At 46.1% G+C, this 23,005-nt stretch overlaps 1 protein-coding gene, 1 long non-coding RNA gene and 1 pseudogene across 3 annotated transcripts; 1 reads left to right on the top strand and 2 right to left on the bottom strand.

Moving 5' to 3' along the window:
• Positions 1-1,143: 1,143 nt before the first annotated feature.
• On the bottom strand, positions 1,144-3,564 carry LOC120651990. 2 transcript variants are annotated; one of them, XR_005666408.1, is made up of 5 exons: positions 3,011-3,564; positions 2,677-2,727; positions 2,249-2,315; positions 2,081-2,169; positions 1,144-1,840 (listed from the first exon to the last, which is right to left on the bottom strand). It is a non-coding gene; the product is annotated as an uncharacterized LOC120651990 (long non-coding RNA). The 2 variants fall into 2 exon arrangements; XR_005666407.1 differs by lacking the exon at positions 2,677-2,727 and having other exon boundaries at positions 3,011-3,547.
• Positions 3,565-10,764: 7,200 nt separating this feature from the next.
• Positions 10,765-12,242, top strand: LOC120651989 (skin secretory protein xP2-like). Its single transcript, XM_039929672.1, has 2 exons — positions 10,765-11,455; positions 11,906-12,242. The coding sequence occupies exons 1-2, from the start codon at positions 10,871-10,873 to the stop codon at positions 11,993-11,995; spliced, it is 675 nt and encodes a 224-aa protein (XP_039785606.1). The 5' UTR covers positions 10,765-10,870; the 3' UTR covers positions 11,996-12,242.
• Positions 12,243-18,752: 6,510 nt separating this feature from the next.
• LOC120651987 lies at positions 18,753-20,242 on the bottom strand (annotated as a pseudogene).
• Between the last annotated feature and the right edge of the window lie 2,763 nt (positions 20,243-23,005).

Raw genomic sequence — 23,005 nt, 5'->3', positions numbered from 1 at the left:
ACCGACGTTCACCAATATGTAATCGTCGGTTTAACCGGTGTATAGAATTTCATCTGTCTTCATCTGGCAATGCACCGATGTATGCATTTTCTTCAACGTCGGTTAATCCGGTGTAAAACCCTAGCCCGCAGACCTTCTCTGTGATTGCACCGGTGAGTTCATTTTGCCCTACGTTGGTTTAACCGATGATAGCAAAATGCCTCAAACCTCGGGCCTAGCTACGCCTATCTTCTCTTTGTCATCACTTGAACCTAAAAGCCTGAGAATGATTTTCTTAACAATCATATTAGTCCAAGTGTTGTGTTGTCTATATCAATCACCAAAACATTATATTAAAATATGGCATGAGAGGCCATTTTCACTACACCAACATATACATAGGAATTGAGTTTAAGAAAGATAGATTCACTCTATACAGGCAGTAGAGACAGAGTATATTTACGGAAGCTGATTGTATTAAGTTGTGTAGTTGAGGCCTTAACCCCATGATATAAAAAGTCCTACTGAATGTGTCTCACAAAGTTTAATAAACAAATAAAAAGGACATTTCAACAGACAAGAATGTTATTAACATCTGATCTTCTTTATGGAGGTCAGTATTATGAATGCCTATTTACCATGCTTGTTCACTAACATCCACTTGATCGAAAGAATTATAATAATGACAACGAATTATCGAGAGTTGTGTATTCTGTAGTGGATGATCCAATAATTAGATTGCCGGAAAGAATAAACCAAACATATATAATATTAGCTAAGTACTCGTAGATGTTTCTCGCAGGAGACCCCATACTTATTTGTATTGTAAGCAAATAATACACAGACGTTGCAGTCGATCGACTAACCGTGTTGTCCACGCCCTCTCTCACCTTGGGGCTTTAGCTTGGGCAAGTGGACGTCGATGTTGCTGGCATCCTGGTGGTCGGTGGCTCCCGTCAAGTTCTGAAAACCACATGGCTGCCGTTACAAGCGAACTTCTCAGAAATGCCAAGTAGCATGATGCTTTAACCCTTCCAACTTTACCACGAAATCAAAAGCTTTGTAGGAATGTTGGCAGATGCAGCTACAGACTGAATTTGCAAAAATCAGCAACTTGTAATTCGGTTGATGCTCCATATCACAGTTGGTCACATGTTTCATATCTTTTTTTTCGCGAACGTGCTGAAGCACGTTATTTCATTAAGCGGAAAAAGAGCGACCAAGTACTAAGATCACCTAAGTGATCCTGGCACTTAAGAGTATTACACGGCACCGAGCGCCGCCCCCTATCTTTAAAGTTTAATTACACAACAACGCTGAGTGACCTAAGGGACACAAAACCAGCTAAGACCCACACTGAGATCTCGCTCGCTACCTTGGAGCAAACCACAGACGGCTGCTCCGATCTACCCTCAAAGACACGACTATTACGCTCCTTCCAAAGCGACCAGCAGACGAGGGTGACAAGGGAGTCAAACCCTTTCCGATGCACCTTTGGGACCTGCTTCCGAGCTGCAAGCTACCAATCTGCAAGTGAATCTACCGGCAAGGGAGCTAGAGCAGCCAAACCCAGTGGGTTTAGAGTCCTGAACCAAACCTCCCTGCTAAAGACGCAACCAAGCAGGAGGTGGTCGATGGACTCGTCCTCCTGCGCGCAGAGGGCGCACTCCGCTGACTGCTGAAGGTTGTGGCGTCGCCGACGCTCCCCAGTCCAGCACCGATCTTGCAGGGCTAGCCTCTCAAGAGGACTAAATTATGCTCATGTAAGATTCCAAATAAAGATTACCTACTCAATGCTGCCTAATCTCCGGCAAAACTGAGTTACCCGGCCTACTCGGACAATTCTTTTCTGGAATAGAAGCTGCATGATTGCATCAGATGTTAGCAAACTAAAAAAAGGTTACCAGTTTTTTCTTTAACCAGTCAGCAGTTACAGATCATGCTTTACAGGTTCAAGTAGGAAATATGACAGCAACAATGATATATTGTGGTATGTCAAATGTGAACCAATATCAGGCAGGACCAACAAGCCTGACTTATTCCCTAAAAATAATACCTGAACTTAAATACTCGTTAGATTAGGATAAGAAAAGTTGCTAACCTCACAGACTGCGGTGCCAACAAAATCACCTTTTTCATCATCTAGCATTCCAGTTGGAGGTTCCAAACAAAATTTCCAATAACTCTAACCTAGAAATTTAGGAGCTGTGTCAATGGAAGAATTTACTAACTGAACATCATCTATGTGCCCTAAATCATGATATTATACCTGCTCAGTAGAATCAACACAGCAATGCAGGTCCTCTTGCAAAGACAATTCCAGGAACCTAAATATACTGTCAAAAGACTTGTCTTCTTAGTGTCAGATACTACTACGCAAACATTTCATTGCTGGATATAGGAAAGATATCTTACAAAGATTTTGGTAAGCACATAACTGAACAACATACTTTAGACAACTTCAATGATCATGGTAGGTGGTGAGCCTCATCCAATAGGGTATGAGCCATTATACCAGAGGCAATGAATCATCTAGAGTTGGTAATGGATGCATCTAACTTCGAGTTCGAGTGTTTGGAAGTTATGTTTCATCTGTCCTGTTTGACTTGAATGACAGCACCCACACGATTACCGATAGTAATTCAACAGTTTATCTTTTCATGATGCATCAAGAACAAACTTGTTTATGTTACATACCTGTTAACTATTATTTCTTTTTAATTTGGGATAGGTTGTTCTTTTGGCTTCCTGAAAGTACAAAGCAAATTTGAATTATTATATTGTTATTGTAAGTATAGATAAACACACATTACAATTAGTGATTGGTTTCCAGTGAAGTGCTACAGGATAGAACAAATCTAACCAAAGATACACAACAGAGATGAGGCCGCAACACTAAATTCGATTTGCATGTCAGGCTACGAAATTACTACACATTAACTGAATAGTACTAATTTATACAGATTAAACTAAGCGGAGGGCAGCCGCAGTGATCTCTAACAGCTAGGCGGCAGAGAGGAAAACAAATTACCTGGACAATTTGCGGTGGTTGGGTACCAGGCTCCCAGCGAAGAGCTTGCGACGGTGTTCCTTCGGAGTTCCTTGCGAAGATCTGGGCAAGAGAAAAAGGCAGGGGAGACTGCGTCCCCTCCCCCAACCTTGCTGGCTTGCTGCCGCTCTGCTGGAGGAGCCGCCGGTGGCGTGGCCGTCGGCCGCCGACGCGAGGAGTCAGCTGCGGGGGGGCCTCCCCTCGCGCTCGCTGCTTTTTTGCTGGAGGAGCCGGCCGCGTGTTCCTCGGCCGTCGCCGCAAGGAGCCAGCCACAGGGGGGCCTCGGCTAGCCGGTGGGGGAGAGCGGCGAGCCGCGGGGCAGGTGTGGGGAGGCGCAGGCGGCGGCCGTGGAGGGGATAGGCCGGCCTCGGTGCGGCTCCGCGAAGGTTCCCGAGTGCTCGGATGCGTGGAATAACGGGCGACAGACCCGGCCCGAGCCGCATCGGACGGTCGAGGCAGCGAGTTAGGTGGATCGGACTGTTAACGGGTTACGGGCGATGTGGACCCGCTCCACGGCCCGGGAATCGCAGCGTTTTCGTAAGTTAGAGATTTTCTTTGGCTCCAAGACCGAAGGCGTTCACAGAAAGTTTGTTGTAACCAGCGACTGTGCTGGTCTAGTTGTCGAATGAAAGTTTGTTGTTTCCCTTTCAAAAAAAAAAAAGAAAAGACCGAAGGCGTTGAGGTAACCGCTGTCGTGCTTTCGAGAGGAAGGTGAAGGTCACAGGTCTGTAATTGGCAGTTGATTGCCCATTGCCCAAAGCGATCGACAGCGTTGCAACCTGACCAGGCCGGAGTAGTCAAACGGAGGCCAAAAGTAAGTTCCATTTCTCCGCAGCCCACGGTGCTTGACAGCTTGAGAACAACAGCGCGTCAGAGCTTAGTAAAAGCACATGAAGATTGGTATCCCAAGTATGTGTTGATCGACAAACTGCCCTAAGTTGTCGGTGCACAGCCTGAATGAAGTATATATCCTTGACTGGAGCTAGACACATGACAGAGACTTGGCACGCAGGCGTGCATGCCCTCGCTCCAAACCACAATACTTAAATCTGGATTAAACTTGGTCTAAAATTTGTACTACTTGTGGATGGAAAACGATGTTCCTGCTCCCGTTGTGTTCGTTGCGACTTACCGATCCGAACATGTCCATGTCAAATTGGCCGTCTGAAGGTAAACATCAGGTAGCTGTTGGAGGTGCAGGCCAGCTTCATCCCAGCTTAGCTCTGAAACAGTGCAGGCCCCCTCGCCGTCACTTCTCAACCAACCATCGATCTTTGCATGCATGCATGCTTGTCTTGTCACCATAATTTGAGCATTATTAGGAGAATGATTTTGAAGGATGGAGAATGATTTTATATGGATACGATTTTGAGTGTGGAGGCTGTACCATCGTTTTTATTTGAAGGAATTAACAACACATAATTTGTATCTAGATACAAATTATGTGTTGTTAATCCCTTCAAATAACTAAACTTATCTGTCATCTGAAAGTTTGGCACCTCATTTGAAAACGGATGATGAAACAGGTTTGCTCAACTGCAGTACAGTTTACTTGTTTTCCAATACGAAGCGATGCTTACTTTTGGAAGAAATTATATCTTTTTTTTGTTCAGAATAAGCAAGGACGATTGGGAATTCTTCAAATCTAGTAGCATTTGTTATTGGCACAAACACAACGTTTTCTTCATTGGCATCAACAACAAGAAATGTCTTGGTCGTTGCGATGTACATTAAGATTTGCATGAGTTTATTTCCTGCTTCATTATTAAAACTAGCAAGGTGGCCCGCGCTAATAGCGTGAGTAGCTAGTTTTTTATTTATTTTTTTAAAAATATTTACATTGACAGAAGAGATGTATTTTGTAATTTATTTACCTCTCGTTTGCTCTTGTTGAATATTATACTACTTACAGCTTTCTATGCATAGGAGTTCATATCAATCATCACTTTTTATGTTGCTTTATTCTATATTATAGTTACATATTTTAGTACTTAAACCTGCAAAATCTAAATTTGAGGATTGAATTCAATTTTGGATCACCTTGAATACGGAGCAAATTGTACATAATTGTATTCATATAAAGTTTTTTTATAATTATGAAATATATTTATATGTATTTGATAGTTATATTTGCCAACAATCAGTAACTTAGATGTTGGAGTTCGATTTGTATCTTGCAATATTTTGATTAATATTTAGCGAAAATATATCTATTGTAGTTGTTAGAGCACTTAAGTAGCATCTAGCAGATCTAGACCTGACTCATCATCGGAGCGAAATAAAAATGATCATGGATTAGACAAAAAAAAGTTATGTTAAAAAATAAGTTGAGGCCTCCAGCTGGCTTTGGTAAATAAATGTTATGCAAAACTTATATATATGCGTGCTATGTTAATGCATATATGTTTTAAATTTTTTATTTAACCGAACATATTATTATTTTTTCCACTTTGGTTACTGCACAATTTATTTATTTTTAGCCCATATGACTGCATATATTGGTCTACTTTAGAGTTTTGTCATCTCGGTGATAGATAGTTCCATATATATCTTTGTTGTTGTTTCTAACTCTTTTTTTTTATTTTTCATTTTCTCTAGCAATTTTTATTGATTTCTCTATCTTCTATTTTGTTCCTCGGTATATTTGAAATTGATTAGTGTGTATCGCATCCGATGCATCTAATGGAGAAGTTTCATGTTTAGTATTGTGCCTCAGGGTTTTTTTTCTGAGCGAAGTGGAGCATCGACAACGTATATTTGTTTGAATCATTTGATTTTGTACTGTAGGCAATCAACTTTGAGATAGATTAGCAGGGCTTCAGGCGTGTATCTGTGGCTAAAATAACTTCAGCTGTGGCTTCTTTGATGGAGCAGCTTTTTTTATGGATATAGAGCTAATTTGAAAACCGTTCGGTAGAACCGCTTCTTCTATTTTTTTCATGAATATATGAAAGATGTCAAATGTCCAACATGACATGGCTATAAATTAATATTTTTCTCATTCTAATGATATTATTTATAGACTAAACCAATAAATTCAATTTTGTCTTTTTTCTTTTGCCCACATTTTCTCATTTTTCCTGCCTTCTTTTTCTATTCTCCTTTTTCTACTTTCCTTGCCCGTTCAATCTTGGTGCTTCTATTTTTTTTCTCTTCTCTTTCTCTATACTTCTTTAGAGGTATCCATCACATTTGTGTTCCATGCCTAGTGTGTACTTATAGAAGATTAGATGGGGATAACAATGTTAATAATTATCTATGCTATTTGATTCCTCACATGACTAACTCCCTGATTTTTCCCATGCATCTATTTAGATTGAGCTAATAATAGTCACATTTATTTGTAGGTTTCGGTGCTTTACCCTTTATCCCAGTGATTATTACTTGTATGGAACTATTTATATACCCATAGAATTATAATTCTTTGTTGACCACCATTAGATTAGTTTGTATAACTAAAGTTGTTCAAGAATATGCAATATTTATGATGATAATCCTTGTTTGGAGAAAGCATTGATTCTTTAGCGGATATTTCTCTCACATTAATTTGTCTGCGTATTCATTGGCCCAAACTTACAATCATAAGGTGCCAATGGTCTTGCAATAGATTGCAATATGTGAAACTCTGCGCATCATCATTATTTTTTCGTCCCTATCTTGACGTTTGGTTGCTCCAGAAGAAATGGATTGATTGAGTTCGGCAATGATTTTGAGTAGAATCCAGTGTGCTTCATGCAGCTGCATGTACTGCAGGACGTTCTTGAGACTCAAAAAGTTGTGATTCGAAATCTCGGGCAAAGACTATGGTTGCGTCGTAGTGCAGGGCGTTCCAAAGATTTTTCAAAGCAATTATCTCTTTCAACAGTACCAATACAATACAACTATGATCGTGTTGTCACGCTTATGCTGCTGCCATTTTTTTTGCATCTTTAAGGAAGGTTAATGCGAGACATAGATGGTAAAATGAGTTTTTATGTCATGCGGACCCTGTATTTAATTTTAATTGGATACAACCACTTTTTGGTAGTTTAAAATATTGCATCTCATTAAATTGGGCATGGACTCTTTTGTCCAATTTAGATAGTTAATTCTTCGTTAAATCGAATGGTGTAAATCCTATACACAAATACTATTTAGATCTTCATTAATTTGGAGTATTTATTATCTTTATTTTCCATGAAACTCAAACTTGGATTTTTATTATTGCATTTGATACTATTTATTTAGCTATTTTTCTTCTTAATATGATTCATAATCACTACACATATCAACAATAATTTTTTATTCTAGTTCTTGCATTTATCTATTTATTAATCATATTTGATGCCAATTTTTTTATACTTTTAATTTTTAATTTAGCTATTTGGCTAATAATAATTTTTTTGTCATGTGCCAATGCTAATTTTTTAAATTTTATAATTCCGAATTTGCCTATTTAGTAATTGTATTCAACATGGACTCTTTGGTTAAGTCCTAATTTCCTTATTTTTTTAATTCCAAATTAAGCTATGTTTACTAATCGTATTTGGTATGGACACTTTGTCATGTCCTTTTTTATTTTTTAAATTCGAAATTAGCTATTTATTAATCGTATTTGACATCTCATCGCGTTTCTTTACTCCATCATCATCACGAAATCGTCCGTCCATCCATCTTCGACATCCCTTCACGTCGGGGCAGTGCCACGACACCGGGGGCACATCGCGTCAGAGGCTCCCTCTGCCAGCCTGTTGCATGCGACCACCGTGCTGCTAGCTATCAGTAGTTGCTAGGAATTCAAGTCAACATTATCTCTTTGCAAAGAGGTATTAACAGTCCAGATTAATTCTAAAACATATGTTTTTCCATCAAGCTCACGTATTATCCATGCCCCCCTCTTCTTCAATCATACAGAATGCATAATCCATAATCCATTTGCAAAACTTTTAACAGGTACTAACAATATGACATACTAAAAAATTAGTCAACTGACAACAATTGGACAGTCATAGAATAACGTAGGAATTTCTAGACCCTCTCGACGAACTTGGTGGCTTGTTTTAACACTCCCTTAATAATATAATAGAATTTATACTTTTAATTTTAATTTTAGCTATTCAGCTAATATTAATTTTTATCTAGTGGTAATGCTATTTTTTTAATTTGATAATTCAGAATTTTCCTATTTAGTAATTGTATTCAACATGGACTCTTTGATTAAGCCCTAATTTCATTATTTTTTTAATTCCTAATTAAACTATTTACTAATAGTATTCAGCATGGACTCTTTGCCATGTCTTAATTTTCCTTAATTTTTTAAATCCGAAATTAGCGCTTTATTAATCATATTTGATATGAACTCTTGAGTTAGTTTGAATCGTTAGATCTTCATAAAATCTAACGGTGCAAATTCTTCTCTTTTTTAGATTAATGTGAGAATTTCTAGACCCTCTGGACGAACGTGGTGGCTTCTTTTAACACTCCTTTAATAATATAATAGATTAACTTGTGAGGCATTGACATAGGTAGCTTGCCTGTTGCAATCAGACGATCCGATCCTCTTGTTCTCTTCTTCTCTGCATCTCTACCTAACATATATACTAGCCCTAGAACTCCAAGTTCATAACTTTTCAGCGAGCGAGTCCTCTGAAGACATGCACAATGCAAACCAGACGATCGAGCTGCCGTTTTCAAAGATACAAAAATAGACCAGGATTACCAGCAGACTCGTCTGACTATTCAAAACGCCTAAATCCTAATACAGAACAGAGGTCTAAGCCTGGGTGGTAGGTTACTTGGAACTTCAACAACGTCCAAGACACCAGTTTTAGACGGAATCAACAAACCGGACTTTAGTTGGGAAGTGACCCCATCAGCGACACACAAAAAGAACAAAAGGGGGGGGGGGGCTGTATCATTGCAACAACAATGACCGACTAGGCATGTGTGGATGCAACACAAGCGATGGGATCGATCATATTCTTTCCTTGAGCACAGCATTTCCGTTGCGTATTCCTCCGCGGGCTGACAGCAACGGTTCACCCGCTGCCGATCCTTCCAGCGAGCCTCCTAGCTTAGCTTCCTTTTTGCCCCCTTATTACTTTGTTTGTGATTTTTTTTTTCTTTCACTTTTGGCCCGCATGGTCATGATGATGCATCGCATTGTTGCATGCATCAACGAACTTGGGTAGCTTATCATTAGCTCTCATACGGCCTGACCAACTCGGATTACTCCTGTAGTTAGGAGTTCTCTGTAACTAACGCTGTACAGCGACACTGTACAGTGACATTGCAGCAACCAGTAAGCAATAAGCACGCGGTTGATCACGGCCCCAACGGAAATGTGACGCACACGGCCTAGCATGAAGCGCCGAGCCCGAGTGCAGAAAAGGCAGTCCGTCCTCAGTGCGTCTTACGTTTGCGTTTTTGTTTTCAGGCTGGTGCTGTGGAAGGAAACAACTTACAATGTGTGAGCAGATTAACGTGAAAATGAACTGCAAAGAAAAAAGAAACAAGAGATGACTTGCAAAGAAAAAGCTGGCGAATTGAACATTCTGCAAAGGCGGTGGGCCGGGCAAAAGGATGCTGATGCTCTGAAGTCTGGATGGAGCCATGTTAAGCGTACGTCTGGCGTGCAGGAGGCCCCTTTTGTGCGTCGACAATCTAGCTAAGCTCTTGGAGGGTCCTTGCTGAGTTCCTGGACTTTGGAGTGTTGCATTCCCGCAGCGTGGTCATTAAGTCCAGCTACCAGCTTGAAAAACAAAAGAACTTTTTTTTTGTGCGATGAATGGCGTACATACTACATACTAACCGCACCGACAGGCGGGCACTCGTCGCGCAACAAGCCGGCACGACGCGACGCCGTACCAGGCTACCAGCCCCAGAAAACTCGGCGAACACATGAGCACGGCGCGCGGCGCCCGCCGACCCACCACCACCGGCGGCAACTATCATCCTTATCCTGTCAAGTGAAGTTAGCCCGGCGACACGGCGACGCCATGAGTTGCTCGCCAAGTAACCCGCCACACGCGGCAACGGCTCCGGTGCCAGAGGCGGCCTGACACTGGCCGTGTTTGGTTTTTTACCGGCACGTTTCTCGAGAAAAGAATCTCACATGAATGGAGTACTAAATGAAATCTATTTGCAAAATTTTTTCAGGGATGAATGTAACTTTCCGAGACGAATCTAATAACGGTAATTAATCGACGATTGCTACAGTGATGATACAGTAACCATCCTCTAATCACGCGGTCAAAGGCCTCATTAGATTCGTCTCGCGATTTACACGGGAGGTTGCGAAAGTTATTTTGTAATTAAACTTCGTTTACTACTCTAAATTAGTGGTCAAATGTGCCACAGTAATTTCATTTTTTTTAACCAAACACGGCCACCGACGGGTTCGACGACGACACGGCCTGCTCGCGTCAGGAAACCCCGCCGACAGTCGCAGCCCCGCAACGGCTCCCGACACCACCCCGGCCGAACCCGACCCCAGCCCGGGCGGCCTGACCTGCCTGGCTCGGTCCTCCTCCGACCCACACCTACCGCTCCAACGGCACGCTACAGGCGCCCGGGCGCCGCAGGCCTACGCGCCACGAGCCCACGAGACGTGACGTCCCCCACCGGAACCCAACCCCAATCCCTCCGCCCCCGCTCCGTGTCCGTGCGTGCGCCTCCCCGCTGTCCCCGTCCCAGGCCGGTCGGGCCACAGTGCCCCGGCCGCGCTCCTTCGAGCCTCCGCCTCCACCTATTTATCCCGCGTCCGCGTGCGCCGCTCCCCCGTCACTCCCACAGTGCAGTGCTCCTCCCCGTTGCCACTCGCAGTCGCAGCCAGAGAGCCTCCCGCAGCAGCCAGCGCTCGCAATGGAGCGGCCTTCCAGCAGCGCCGTCCTCCTCCCCTGCCTCCTCCTCCTCCTGGCCACGGGCTCCCTCGCGCAGTCCCCCGCGGCAGCTCCGGCCCAGGCGCCGCCCAAGTCCTCCAAGGCCACGCCGGCGCCGGCCGCCGCCACCCCGGCCGCGCCCGCGCCCAAGTCCGCCTCCAAGGCCAGCCCTGCCCCCGCCGCCGCGCCGACCACCACCCCCGCCACCCCGGCCCCCGCCGCGGCGCCGACGACCAAGCCCAAGGCCCCTGCGCCTGCGCCCCCTGCCAAGGCCACCGCCCCGGCGCCCGCTGCGACGCCCCCCGCCGCCGCCGCGCCGCCCGCGCCCGTGCCCGAGGTCCCGGCCGCCGCGCCGGCGCCGGAGACCAAGCCCGCCGAGGCGCCCGCCCCCGCCAAGAAGAAGAAGCCGTCGTCGCCGCCGCCCAAGAGCAAGAAGAAGAAGAAGGCGGCCGCGCCCGCCCCGGCCGCGGAGGCCCCCGTCGCCAAGAAGCACAAGGCCGCCGACGCGCCCTCAACCGACGCCGAGGCCCCAGGGCCCAGCGGCGACGCCGCCGCCGCCGACACCGCGGTGAGCTCCGCTTTGCTTGCTTGCTGGCCGCATTCACCGTTCTGCCTCGTGCCCGATCGCATCATTCTCACGCTCCGCGTAGTATTAACGAATTATAACTATTAGCTGCTGAGGCACTGAGCTTAGTGCAATAATTTTCGCTGAACCCAAGAACGGGTGGGCGTGTCACCGTCGGTGGCAGAATGTAGCCGCTGGTGATGCGCCGACAGACGCGAAGGCCCTCCTGTCAGCGACTCAACGTTGGGAGCAGGTGACATTCACATACGGCAGCACAGAGCCTCCTCTGGTTGTCTGCTTCTGCCGCTGCCATTCAACTTTTCGCTGTGAAAACAAAAGCAAGAGGCTCAAGTGAGGAGCGATTTCAGATCTGCTACCAGCAAGCACCTTTGTGACCAGACTACTACCAATTACGGAATTCACGGATGTGCTGACACTGTCAATGTTTTGCAGAGCGCCGCAGGGAGGACCACGGGGCGGGCGGCGGGCGCGATCGCGTCGGCCGTCGCGGTGGCGCTGGCCGCGGCGGCGCTGCTCGCCTAGACCCCGGATGCTTTTGCTCTGTGCCTGTGACCCCACAGGATCCGATGCTGCTACTGGCCGTGCTACCCTTTTCCCGCTTTTTCCTCTTTTGTGTAATTTGTGACTAGTGTAGTAGGGCTCTCACATCGCATTGATTCACTTGTGCGGATGCATTCTTTTGCTTTAGGTTAGAGATGGTAGGGGTGTGCTTGCCTGTGTATTGTTCAGATTTATTTATAACTCTTTATATATCATTGTTATTGCTTCATTTTCCACCTGTGGCCTGTGGCCACACAGCTTAGGTTTGCTAGCTATGTTTTTTCTGTAACCATAAGCTAGATAATGATATGGTCGACAGGCCAAACAAACACACCTAATTAAAACACACATTCCTAGGTAAATGTGACTTGCGAGCTCAAAGAACAACCTGGCTTGGCTAGATGGACCACGCCCGGAAACGCCACTGCCGCCATCATGATCGATTGCCAATTGGGCGCACGGCAAAATTGTATGTACTACGAGAGAGATGCATCCAGCCTCCAGCGTGCCGGATCTGCACCATCAAGGAACCTGTCCTCGTGATACCTTTGCGTTGCTGCGTGCAGGTTTGGTTGGTCCGTGGCTGCACGGCAAGTTCGTATTGTACCCTACCCGTGACAAGGGACCAACTACTTGTGCCTAGTACTCGTACGTTGATTTGCCAGTAGCTAGCTAGCTGCGGCCTCTCTCTGCTCTACGTACGTTTTCCCACCCTATACCTGTAGCAGGCCAGTCGCGACAAAGATTAGGCCTAGGGATTGGCTTGGCTTGTTATTATTATTACTAGGTTACTACTTAAACTCGAGGATCCGTGACAGTCGATCGTCGGTTAGCGTAGCGTTCTGAATACTGATTGATTGCGCCGAGAAACTGGACTGTTCCGATCGGATGGACGTTCAGACCATGTCTGCCTTTTTTTAGATAATGTCTGCCTGGCATGGTGGGCTATTAGCAGGCCGGTGGCTAGTACGTACAACTAAATGGGCCTATCTGGCTTGCTGGGCCGTTTGTTCATGCCCTTGATTATTGCTGTTGGCGACACTGATTCATCAACACGTGCCCCCTTCTCCCTCCACTCCCTTCGCCGCGCTCCTCTTCGTCGCCACCTTCTCCCTCCACTCCCCAACTGCCTCCTCGTTGCCATCACAGTGCGGCGGCCGTTCTCTCCTCTCCCTCATCCGCGCCCCTGCGCTGCACCGTCGGGTGTTGTCGGCACGACGCGGTGCTCGCCCTCACCTCCACACGGGGTTAAGCCGGAGCGCCGACGCATGGCAGGCGGGTGGCCAAGCTCGACCGCGAAGCGCGTCCGTGCTGCGCCGAGCCGGAGCGCCACCCACACGACAGGCCGGCGGCCGAGCTGGACCGCGGCGCATGTCCGCGGGGGCCGAGCTGGCGAGCTGGAGCGCCGCCCTCGCAACAGGCCGGACGCCGATCTGGACCGCAACAGGCCAGAGGCCAATGCTGGACCGCTGCGCGCGCCCGCGCGAGGCCGAGCTGGAGCACCGCCCTCGCGGGAGGCTGGCAGTCGAGGCACAACATGATGGGCAGCCCAGCCGAACTGTGTCAGAGCGTTGCTTGAGCGGGACAGGACGGGAGGAGGGCGAGAGGTGGAAGCGCGAGGCCAAATCGAGCACCAAAACGAGCACTGTCGGGGGATAGCTTGCTTGCGAGATACGCTGGACAAGCGTAGATACCAACTCACCGCCACCAAATCGAGGTTTGTAGCTGTCGAATCGAGTCCACCATCGTCGAATTGGGCCGTGCTGCCGCCAAATCGGGCCCTGCCGCAGCTGAATCAATTATGCCGTAGCCGAATCGTGCTCATCCACCGTCAAATCAGTCGCTTTGCCGCCGGATCGAGCTGCTCAACTGTCGATTCAAGTGCCGGCAAGGTGCGCGAGCGGTGGCAAGGAACCAAAGCCCTCTTGACCTCCTAGGCGAACGAGCGAGGCGAGGTAAAGCAGCTAGCGAGGTGAGGCTAGGGGCAGAGAGGGATCCAAATGAACCTGCAGTTTTTTTTCTTTTTTGAAGAGATGAACCTGCAGTTTTTCATTGGAGAGAGAGAAAGAACCGGGAGAAACGAGGACTATGAGTGGAATGAACAAAGATGAGGGTATTTTGATCCAAAGTTTTTCGTAAACATGTTGAAGAGGTATCTAATGGCATATTTTCAATAACTATGAAATTGTAATGGTGCGTTTGAAGTATCATGAATAGTAATGGTGGATCTCTGAACTCGAATAATTGTAATGGTATAAATCCAATTAACCTATTATAATTTGACCACCTCAACTGATTTAATATAATATACACATTAATTTTGTCCCTGGCTCAATAAAATCTAAAATCATAGTAATAGTATAAATGCTTATGTAAATAATTCTACCTTGGGTTCGTTCCACTTTTTGATCCAATTATCTAAGGATCACGTTCCACTTTTCGATCCAATCACCCCAAAGACGTATACCCCCTACGAACCAAGAACTTAAAATTATCGATCCACATACCACGTTCCCGGTACCTGCGTACCGAAAACTTTTTGTGACTGTGAATTGTGAGAGCCACAAAGATTAGAGATTTATGGAAAGAAAAACTAGAGCTCATATCTAAGAATCAATATTTCTTACCCTCCTCTTATGATTATTATTATTTTGATGTAAGGCTATTATATATTATCATTGATGATTATTGTCGGCGTTCCGTATCGCCGGCGAGTAGATTAATGTGTGCGTGTCATAGGCCCAGATGGTAATGCAAGGGGAGATACAAGGGTTATACTGGTTTGGTCTGAATGTACCTCGTCCAGTTCGAGTCGCTAGTGTTCTTACACTCAGTTTGCAGTAGGGGTTACAAACCGGTGAGAGAGGGACGAGCTCCCAAGTCTCTGGTTGTGCGAGTGAGTGTGTGGTTTGAATGGGTCTGTTCTGGTCGCGTGGAGTCGAAAAAGATCTCCCCCGTCAGCGGTACGCCCTCTCCCCTTTATAGCTCAAAGGAGAGGGAGGGGTCAGATACCAAAGTGAGTGAAATAAGATAAAAAGAAAGCCTGGGGTCGAATGAAAACCGACCCCTTATCCCTCGTCGCTGGCTCCGATGGGTCCTGCTGATGGCGACGCGGCTCGTGCGGCCCCATCCTAGGCACTGTGCGGGTCATGGCTGCCCAGGATGGGTGGTTGACTGTGGATGACGTCTCCGTCCGGTGGAGTGGGCGCTCCATCTTGTCCCTGTCCTGTCGGTCAGCGCGCTCCCCGTTGCACACCGTGGTGCTGTGCTCCATCGCCTCCGCTGTCGTCACGGCCAGTACTAGGGTGTGGTTGCCGTCACGGGCAGCGTTGTTCGATGTGACTGATCGATGACGGACCACTCGTTGACTTGGGGGCGTCCCCCTCTAGCTTGGGGTCGGATGGCCGCCTCATGGCGGTGTGGGCCCTTTCCCAAGCCAGGCGGAGCGGGATAACTCCCGCAGGGGTCAGGTGAGGCGGAGCTCTCCCCGCGGGGGTCGGGCGAGGCGGTGCGCCCCTGTAGAGGTCGGGCGAGGCCGCTCGTCAACGAGTTCTTGGGCCGTTTCTCTAAGCTGGGTCGTCTGTGCCTTGGTCTGGCGTTCGCCGCCTTGTCTTGAGTTTTGGATCGCTAACGGGATTAAGCCCGTAACCGGCAGTTTAGCAGCACCAGTTACTGTAACACCTCGGGTGTTAATCACCTATAATTAAATATAATCACAGCCATTAGTTTTAAATTTATGCGGCAAAAATCACTAGTTAAAACTTTGCTGTTTAACTCGGGCCAAGAACGACCGGTGTGAGCAGCCGGTCAGACCGGTTGATGCGGATGGTCCACAATCATTAAAATAGGAAGCATCTCACTCTCTCTCTCCCTCCCTCACAGCTCACTCCCTCTCCCTCTCTCCCTCTCTCACTAACCGTGCCCTCCCTCTCCCTCACGAGCTCTCCCTCTCCCCCAAACTCTAGACTTCAAATCCTCCATCCCAACTTGATCTCAAGACCAACAAAGCTTCAAATCGGCGTGGGGAACCATCTTCTCCACGTGCTCCTCCCCGGGGTGCCCTCGATTTCTAGTTCTTCGTTCAAGAAAAGCTCATTCTAGGTATTCAAACTTGTGCCGCCCCGATCTATCTTTCTAGGAGGTTCTAAGTGATTTTTTTGGTCAATCATCTCTATATGCTTCCCTTAACTATGATCTAAAAAGGTTTCAATTTTGGTGGGTTAGTTTTTCCCCAAGAAGGATTTTTGTTTTTGGCGATTTCTGTTTTTAGCTGAAAACGTGCTTATCGGAACTTTCTACCCCATGTCGGAGCTCCGACAAATTAATTCCAATCGGCCGAGTACCCTTTGTCGGAACTTACTCGAAACTTCTGTCGGTGGTCGGAACTTCCGTCACCTGGTCGGAACTTCCGATCAACACTGTGCAGCAGTACTTGTAAAATAAGTAGAAAGTTACATAAAAATCAGAAAAATGCAAAACTAATTTTCTTAGCTTCGTAATTTCATGCGACTAATTCCATGCAACGAGAATTAGTATAAGATTAAAACAGGATCGCGCAGAGATGACGTGATGTTCGTAGATGATAAGCAACAAAATCACGATGAATCTACTAAAAATCATGCTACGAAAATCAGCATAACTAGCACTACTCGTCATAAAAAACGCTTCAGTACGAGTAATACCAAGGTAAAAGCAAGAACAACACTGCCCTGACCGCAAGAAGCGATCAGGGCAGCATGGCACTTACTTGGATGAAATCCTAGAATTATGGTTGGCGGTGCGCCGAGAGTTGTTGTTTGCAAAACGTGATGACATTCTTCTTTTACGAATATCATAGGGTACATATTTATAGTCCGGAGACTTGAAAAACAATCTAAACCAACGTGTCCAAATCGGACTCTATCTCTAACCCAAACTAAACTAAATCTAAAGATACATAGCCCACATGGCCCAAACACTCGCGCAGGAGCCGATTCACAAACCTTCTTTAATTCATGCTTTAAGCCCAACTTACTCGTGGCTCATTAATTAACCTTGTTAATTTATGGCGATAACAGTTCCCTCAGACTATGGACAATCTTTTTGTAATCTTCGTGATTTTCTTTGTTTCTTCTTTTCTTGTCTCGTGATATTTGTGAAACACTCTTTGCCTTGTAACCTTGTGCCTTTTTACCCTTTAACATATAACTAGTAGGGGAATTCTTTTCCCCTCCTGTTTCATAAAAAACGTGAAAAGGCACACGCATTTTCATTTCCCACGGTGATAAGCAGCAGCTTTTAAGAAGAATTCTTATTGGCAAACAGTCTTACTTCAATGATTAGGGACGTAAATTGGTGACCCTTGTTGCCATTTCTTCAGGGCCGTACCGGCAAATCCGGGTGCCATGTGCGAAACAATGGACCGGGCCGAGTGGCTTAGACCTCGTTTGCTTTTTTCAATTTAAATATAAGTCTTGTGACATCGCATGTTTAAACACCAATTACAAATATTAAATATAGACTTATTACAAAACTAATTTTATAATTCGTGACTTAATCACGAGACGAATCTACTAAACTCAATTAGTCCATAATTTGGCAACTAATTGCTACAGTAAACATCCGCTAATCTTACATTGATTATACTAAATAGATTCGTCTAGAGCCCTAATTGCAAATTATGCAATTAGTTTTATATTAAGTTGGCATCCGAACATTCGAATTGATATCCGAATATTCGATGTGACAACTACTTAAAAAAACCAAACGAGGCCTTAGTGCAGGGTCACGAATACCAAGCGACAGCAGCTGACAAGCGTGATGTGTCATGCGAAAGGAAGCGGCAAGTGATATGACTACGACGATTCATCTCCCAGGAGCAATTTGGGCCACGTTTTGCCAAAAATTGGGCCAACAATCAACTAAATTAAAGACTTAGACTCTACATAATTATACTTAATGTATACCTAATGTTTTGGAGGGCCTTCGAATTTGGGGGCCATGTGCGGTCGCACGGCTCGCACGCCCAAAAAAACGGGCCTGCAATTCTCATTAGTTTAAATATTTGTATTGCTTCTCCAAAATGAGGTCATCCTATTTTTTTAAAAAAATATTATAAATATTTGAGTTAAAGAGGGATGGATGTATAAATTGGTGACCCTTAGGGGCCGTTTAGTTGCAAACGCGAAATTTTTTGGATGTCACATCAATAGTTTGACCAGATGTCGGGAGGGCTTTTCGGGCACTAATTAAAAAACTAATTTCAGAACTCACTTGGAAACCACGAGACGAATCTTTTGAGGCCTTTGACCGCGTCATTAGCACATGTGGGTTACTGTGGCACTTATGGCTAATCATGCATTAATTAGACTTAAAAGATTCATCTCGTCATGTACATCCAAACTGTGTAATTAGTTTTGTTATTTAATTATATTTAGTACTTCATACATGTGTTTAAAGGGGAGGTGAAAATTTTTGGGTGAAAATTTTTGGGAACTAAACGGCCCCTTATATCCCTAGCAACGATTTAGCAACAATCAAGGATTGTGACAACAAAAAATGATTTTAGGTGGACCATAATGCGATGCGTGGCACGATCCGTTCCACATAGACATAGCCGTGGCCCCAAGACGACGGCCGCGTCCGACGTGCCCACATATCGCTGAGTCCTGAGTGGCAGGATATGCTGATTGGACAGGTATTTGCCGTCTCGTCATTTGACATATCACTGATTTTTCGACTTAATGTTTATTCGCTAATATGATAAAACATAATAGTACTAAGGTAATTCACGAGATGCCGCAGGCACCAGCCTGACCAAAACTACAATATATACTGCAATCAAACAGATAGATCAAAGCATCATCAAGGAACAATCTTGTGAGCTTTAAGCCTGTCGATCCACGTGTTGAAGGACTTGATCGTGTTCCGGAAGCCGAGGAATCCGTGCTCTTGCTCTTGTTCATGCTGTCGAGGATCTCCAGACCGAGGCCGAACTGGTCGGTCACGGCGTCGATGACCCACCAGCTCGCGACCTCGCCCAGCTCCGTCTCCACGAGCTCGTTCTCCGGGACGATCGCCGCCCAGACAGACTCCTTCCCGGCCATGGCGTCCGCGACCTGGAACCGGCTCTCCTCCCCCTCGTACCCCGTCCACTCCAAACCGAAACGTCCGGCGAGCACCGGCCACAGCTGCTTCCACCTGTAGACATCCCCGTTGCTGCAGTTGAACGCCTCGTTCTTGGCCATCGGGTCGACGGCCGCCCAGATGTGCTGCTCGCCGACGAGGTCGGCGTCGGAGCCATTGTTGAGCCCCTCCCAAGCGGCGCGGGATCCCGGCCACCGTAGCTTGACGCCCTCCTTGAGGCAGATGGCGGCGTGGACGCAGAGGCTGCAGACGACGTTCGCTTCGCTGCGCGGGGAGAACCCGAAGATGAGGTTCGGCCGGTGCACGGACCAGCCGACGGTGGCGGCGACGCCGCGCCGGTCGGCGACGGCGTGGAAGAGGATGTCCTCCTGGTCGTAGTAGAAGACGGGGATGTCGAGCCTCGCCATGTCCTCGGTGTAGGGCGGGTCATGGACGCGGCCGGTCGTGCCGTCGAGACGGCCGAAGTAGTGCCTGGTCCCTGTCTGGAGGCTGACATGGGCGAGCCTCGGGCAGTTGCGGATGACGACGGAGAGGACGTTGCGGAGCATGGCGGAGTTGGTCTCCCCGGTCTGCGCCTCCGTTGGGCGCCAGGACATGGCGACGTAGAAGACGTGGGTGATGTCCGTGAGCGGCGCGAGGGCCTCGGCGACGGCGGCAGCGTCCGTGAGGTCTACTTGTACGTGAGCGACGGAGGCGGGGACCAAGGCGGGAGCGGGCGGCGGGAGAGCGCGTAGACCTTCCATGGCCCGCCGGGGGTGTCCGGCAGCGGGAGGATGCCGACGAGTGAGGCGCCCACTATGCCGGTTGAGCCGACGACGAGCGCCACGCTCTGGAACTGGAGGGACTCATCGGACGCGGCGGCGGCGCGGTCGCCCCGGCGCTTGCTCACCTCACCGGCCGCGCGTGCCCACCACCAGCTTATGCTCATCGCTGCACTGCACAGCAAGTGTTGTCACGGACTAAATTGAAGCTTCAATGGATGGAACGACAGGAACGAGAATCGCAGTTGCAGAGGGCTGAATATCTAGAGATTTGTTTGCTCGTTCCTTTTGAAAGAAATTGCGGTGATTTTCTTGCTTGATTTTCTGGATGAAAACTGATGATTTGGCTTAATTATTTTTGGAAAAGAAACTGATTTGTTTGATGGTAACGATTAGATATAGGTTCGCTCAAAAGTCTCACTCCGCACGGAAAGCTTTCAATTCAACCTTGAAAGATTGCAATAGCACATATGAAAAACGTGGGGGAAAGTTCGGCCACATCTTTATAATCAGGAGACTACAAGTAAAGTGAATAAAAGGAGACTAAAAGGTTCAAGGGTTCAAATCGCTTGATTTCGAATAAAGGTAAAGTGAATTATAATTTGAAACGGAATGAGTAATGTATTCCAAAAAAAAAACTTGGATTACTCGTGACCACCTTCCATTTTCGATTTCCATTTTGACTCTGCATCCCCATGCGACTGCGAGAGTTTAGCGGCCTAACGATGGCCATGAACTGCAATCCTACCTTGCCGTCAGTGCTATTTTGATCACCTTTCGTCTCCAGAAATAAATATAGAATAAAAAATCTTTGGTCACCTTGCTAATACAGATTTTAACAGTGGCGGAGCTATGCAGCGCAGGCCCAGCCCAGTTCATGCCAACAAAATCTGCATAGGAATTAGGCATAAGGTAAGGCTAATCCCAGTGGAAGGTTTCATGTTGATATTTTCAAAATAGCCATGTAAGCAAGAAAACTATGAAATAATGTTTGAAACTATCTCTTCCAATACATAATTTCATGTTGTGGTTTTAAGGGATCTATGTTGCATTTAATTTTAAGACTTATAGAGAGTGTTGGTATTCGTGTAGAGAGAGTTTCATCTAGATGAAACTGGTTTCTTCTCTTTCTTTTTATTAAATTCAATGTCATGTCATCATATAATTCTACATGATGTGCTAATTAATGTGCATGAAACTCCTATAAAACTTTCATTGAGAGCTGCCTAATAGCATTTAGTATAGTTTTAATTAACCTAGCACTTGCATTGGTTTTTTTTATTGCAACTTGCTCATTCTTTATTCACTAAGATTTTTTTTTGAATAAAAGCAGGAGCACTGCTATGTCATTTAAGTGAGGAGAAGCAAATACAGAGTCTTAGTAGGGCAATATTACATGAAAAGAGAGGTTCTCAAACTCAAAAAAGGAAGAACAAAGCATGAAAAACTTAAGGTAACTCTAGCCCTCCACAGGCCAATTTTCTAGTGTTAACTTCAGCCTTAATCTCCTGCATCACTTCCGCTGGTGTCTTCTGGACCTGATCAAATACTCTCCAGTTTCTTTCCTTCCAAATGTTTCAAGCGCAGTACATAAGCAATGCAGCCTTCAATCTTCTTTTCTTTGCTGGTAAATATGCAAGCTCCTTTTCCCACCAATCAATGATCTCTAGGCTGTCATCTGGTGCTCGAACGAGCTGCTGAGTCCATGTTCCTATTTTTTGCCAAACCAGTTTTGCAAAAGAGCAGTGCAGTATCAGATGTCCTGCTGTTTCCTGCTCCTGATTGCAAAGAGAACACATTGGGTTGCAGGGCCATTATCGAGCCATCAATTTATCTGTTGTAACTTGCACTGCACTAGTAGCCACGCAAAAAATTTGTGCTTGCCTTCTGCTTCTGCTTTCCAAATAGAATTGCCACTGAAATATTCACTAAGATTTGGATCGACACGTTCACGATCCAACAGAGCGCTTACAAAGCTTGGGAGAGGATCAGTCCAAATGACAGGCTGATCCAAGTCCCTTTGTAGACCCGACTTAGCTAGTTCGTGGGCACACATATTATATCCACGGGGAACATGAGCAACACTCACAAGAAATAAATGCAGAGATAACAGAACACGCGCTTCTCTAAAGATAATTCCACCAGGTGCCTGATCAAACGTATTTGACGTAAGAGCCTTCACCAGATTGGTCGAATCTGTTTCCAGTGCTACGCTGTTGGCGCAGAGGAGGTCGTCTTGTTGGAAATATGTTCTAGAGGCAATCATATTTCCTTGTATTCATAATTAATAAAGTGTTCCTTGAATATCCATAGATGATAACTTGTATTGATTAATTCTTATGTGAAGTATTTGTGAAACTCTTTATTTATATGGATATTCTAAAATGTTCTTAGTCGGAGTTCATGTGAGGACACACATGAATATTAGACTAGCACATGTATTAGTTGATTGACTACGTTTCACAAGTCATGGACATGGGGATGTCAAACTAATAATGTGGGTTCATGTGAGACATGAGACTGAACTGACCCAACACGAGATGATTTCTCATTACACAATATGTACGTTGTGTCCTAAGACCTAAGATCGTCGTATGTACTTAAGATGTGAACCGACTTACTTAGGAGCCATCAAACGCTACACCGTAACTGGGTAGTTATAAAGGTGGCTTTCGGATCTGTCAAGAAGCATGATGTGAGACATAGTCGGTCAAGATGAGATTTGCCCCTCTCTGCAAGAGAGAGATATCTCTGGGCCCCTCGAGTGATTCGGATCAGGAAATGCATGGCCATGCTGGGGTTAATAGTTAACCAAGGATTCCGAATCACAGGATCGAGAAAGAGCGGTTGGCTTGGAGTTAGACCAAATATCGTGCGGCAAAAGGAACAACACGTATGACATTGTGACGGCTCGTCTGATATGATCTTTGCGTGCGTATAGGAACTGACATGTCTTGCTAGAGGACGCTGTCTACTATTGGGCCGGGTAAGAGTACTCGGGCCATGTCTATTCGCATGTGAGCCCATAAAGTCACACATTTAAGGGAAAGAAGTATGATAAGGATGAGATTCAAATTAGACTGGGTTTAGGTGCACTAATGGGCCT

The sequence above is a fragment of the Panicum virgatum genome, chromosome 9K, assembly GCF_016808335.1.
Source record: "Panicum virgatum strain AP13 chromosome 9K, P.virgatum_v5, whole genome shotgun sequence".
Lineage (NCBI taxonomy): Eukaryota > Viridiplantae > Streptophyta > Magnoliopsida > Poales > Poaceae > Panicum > Panicum virgatum.
This window is presented reverse-complemented; position numbering and strand designations above follow the sequence as displayed.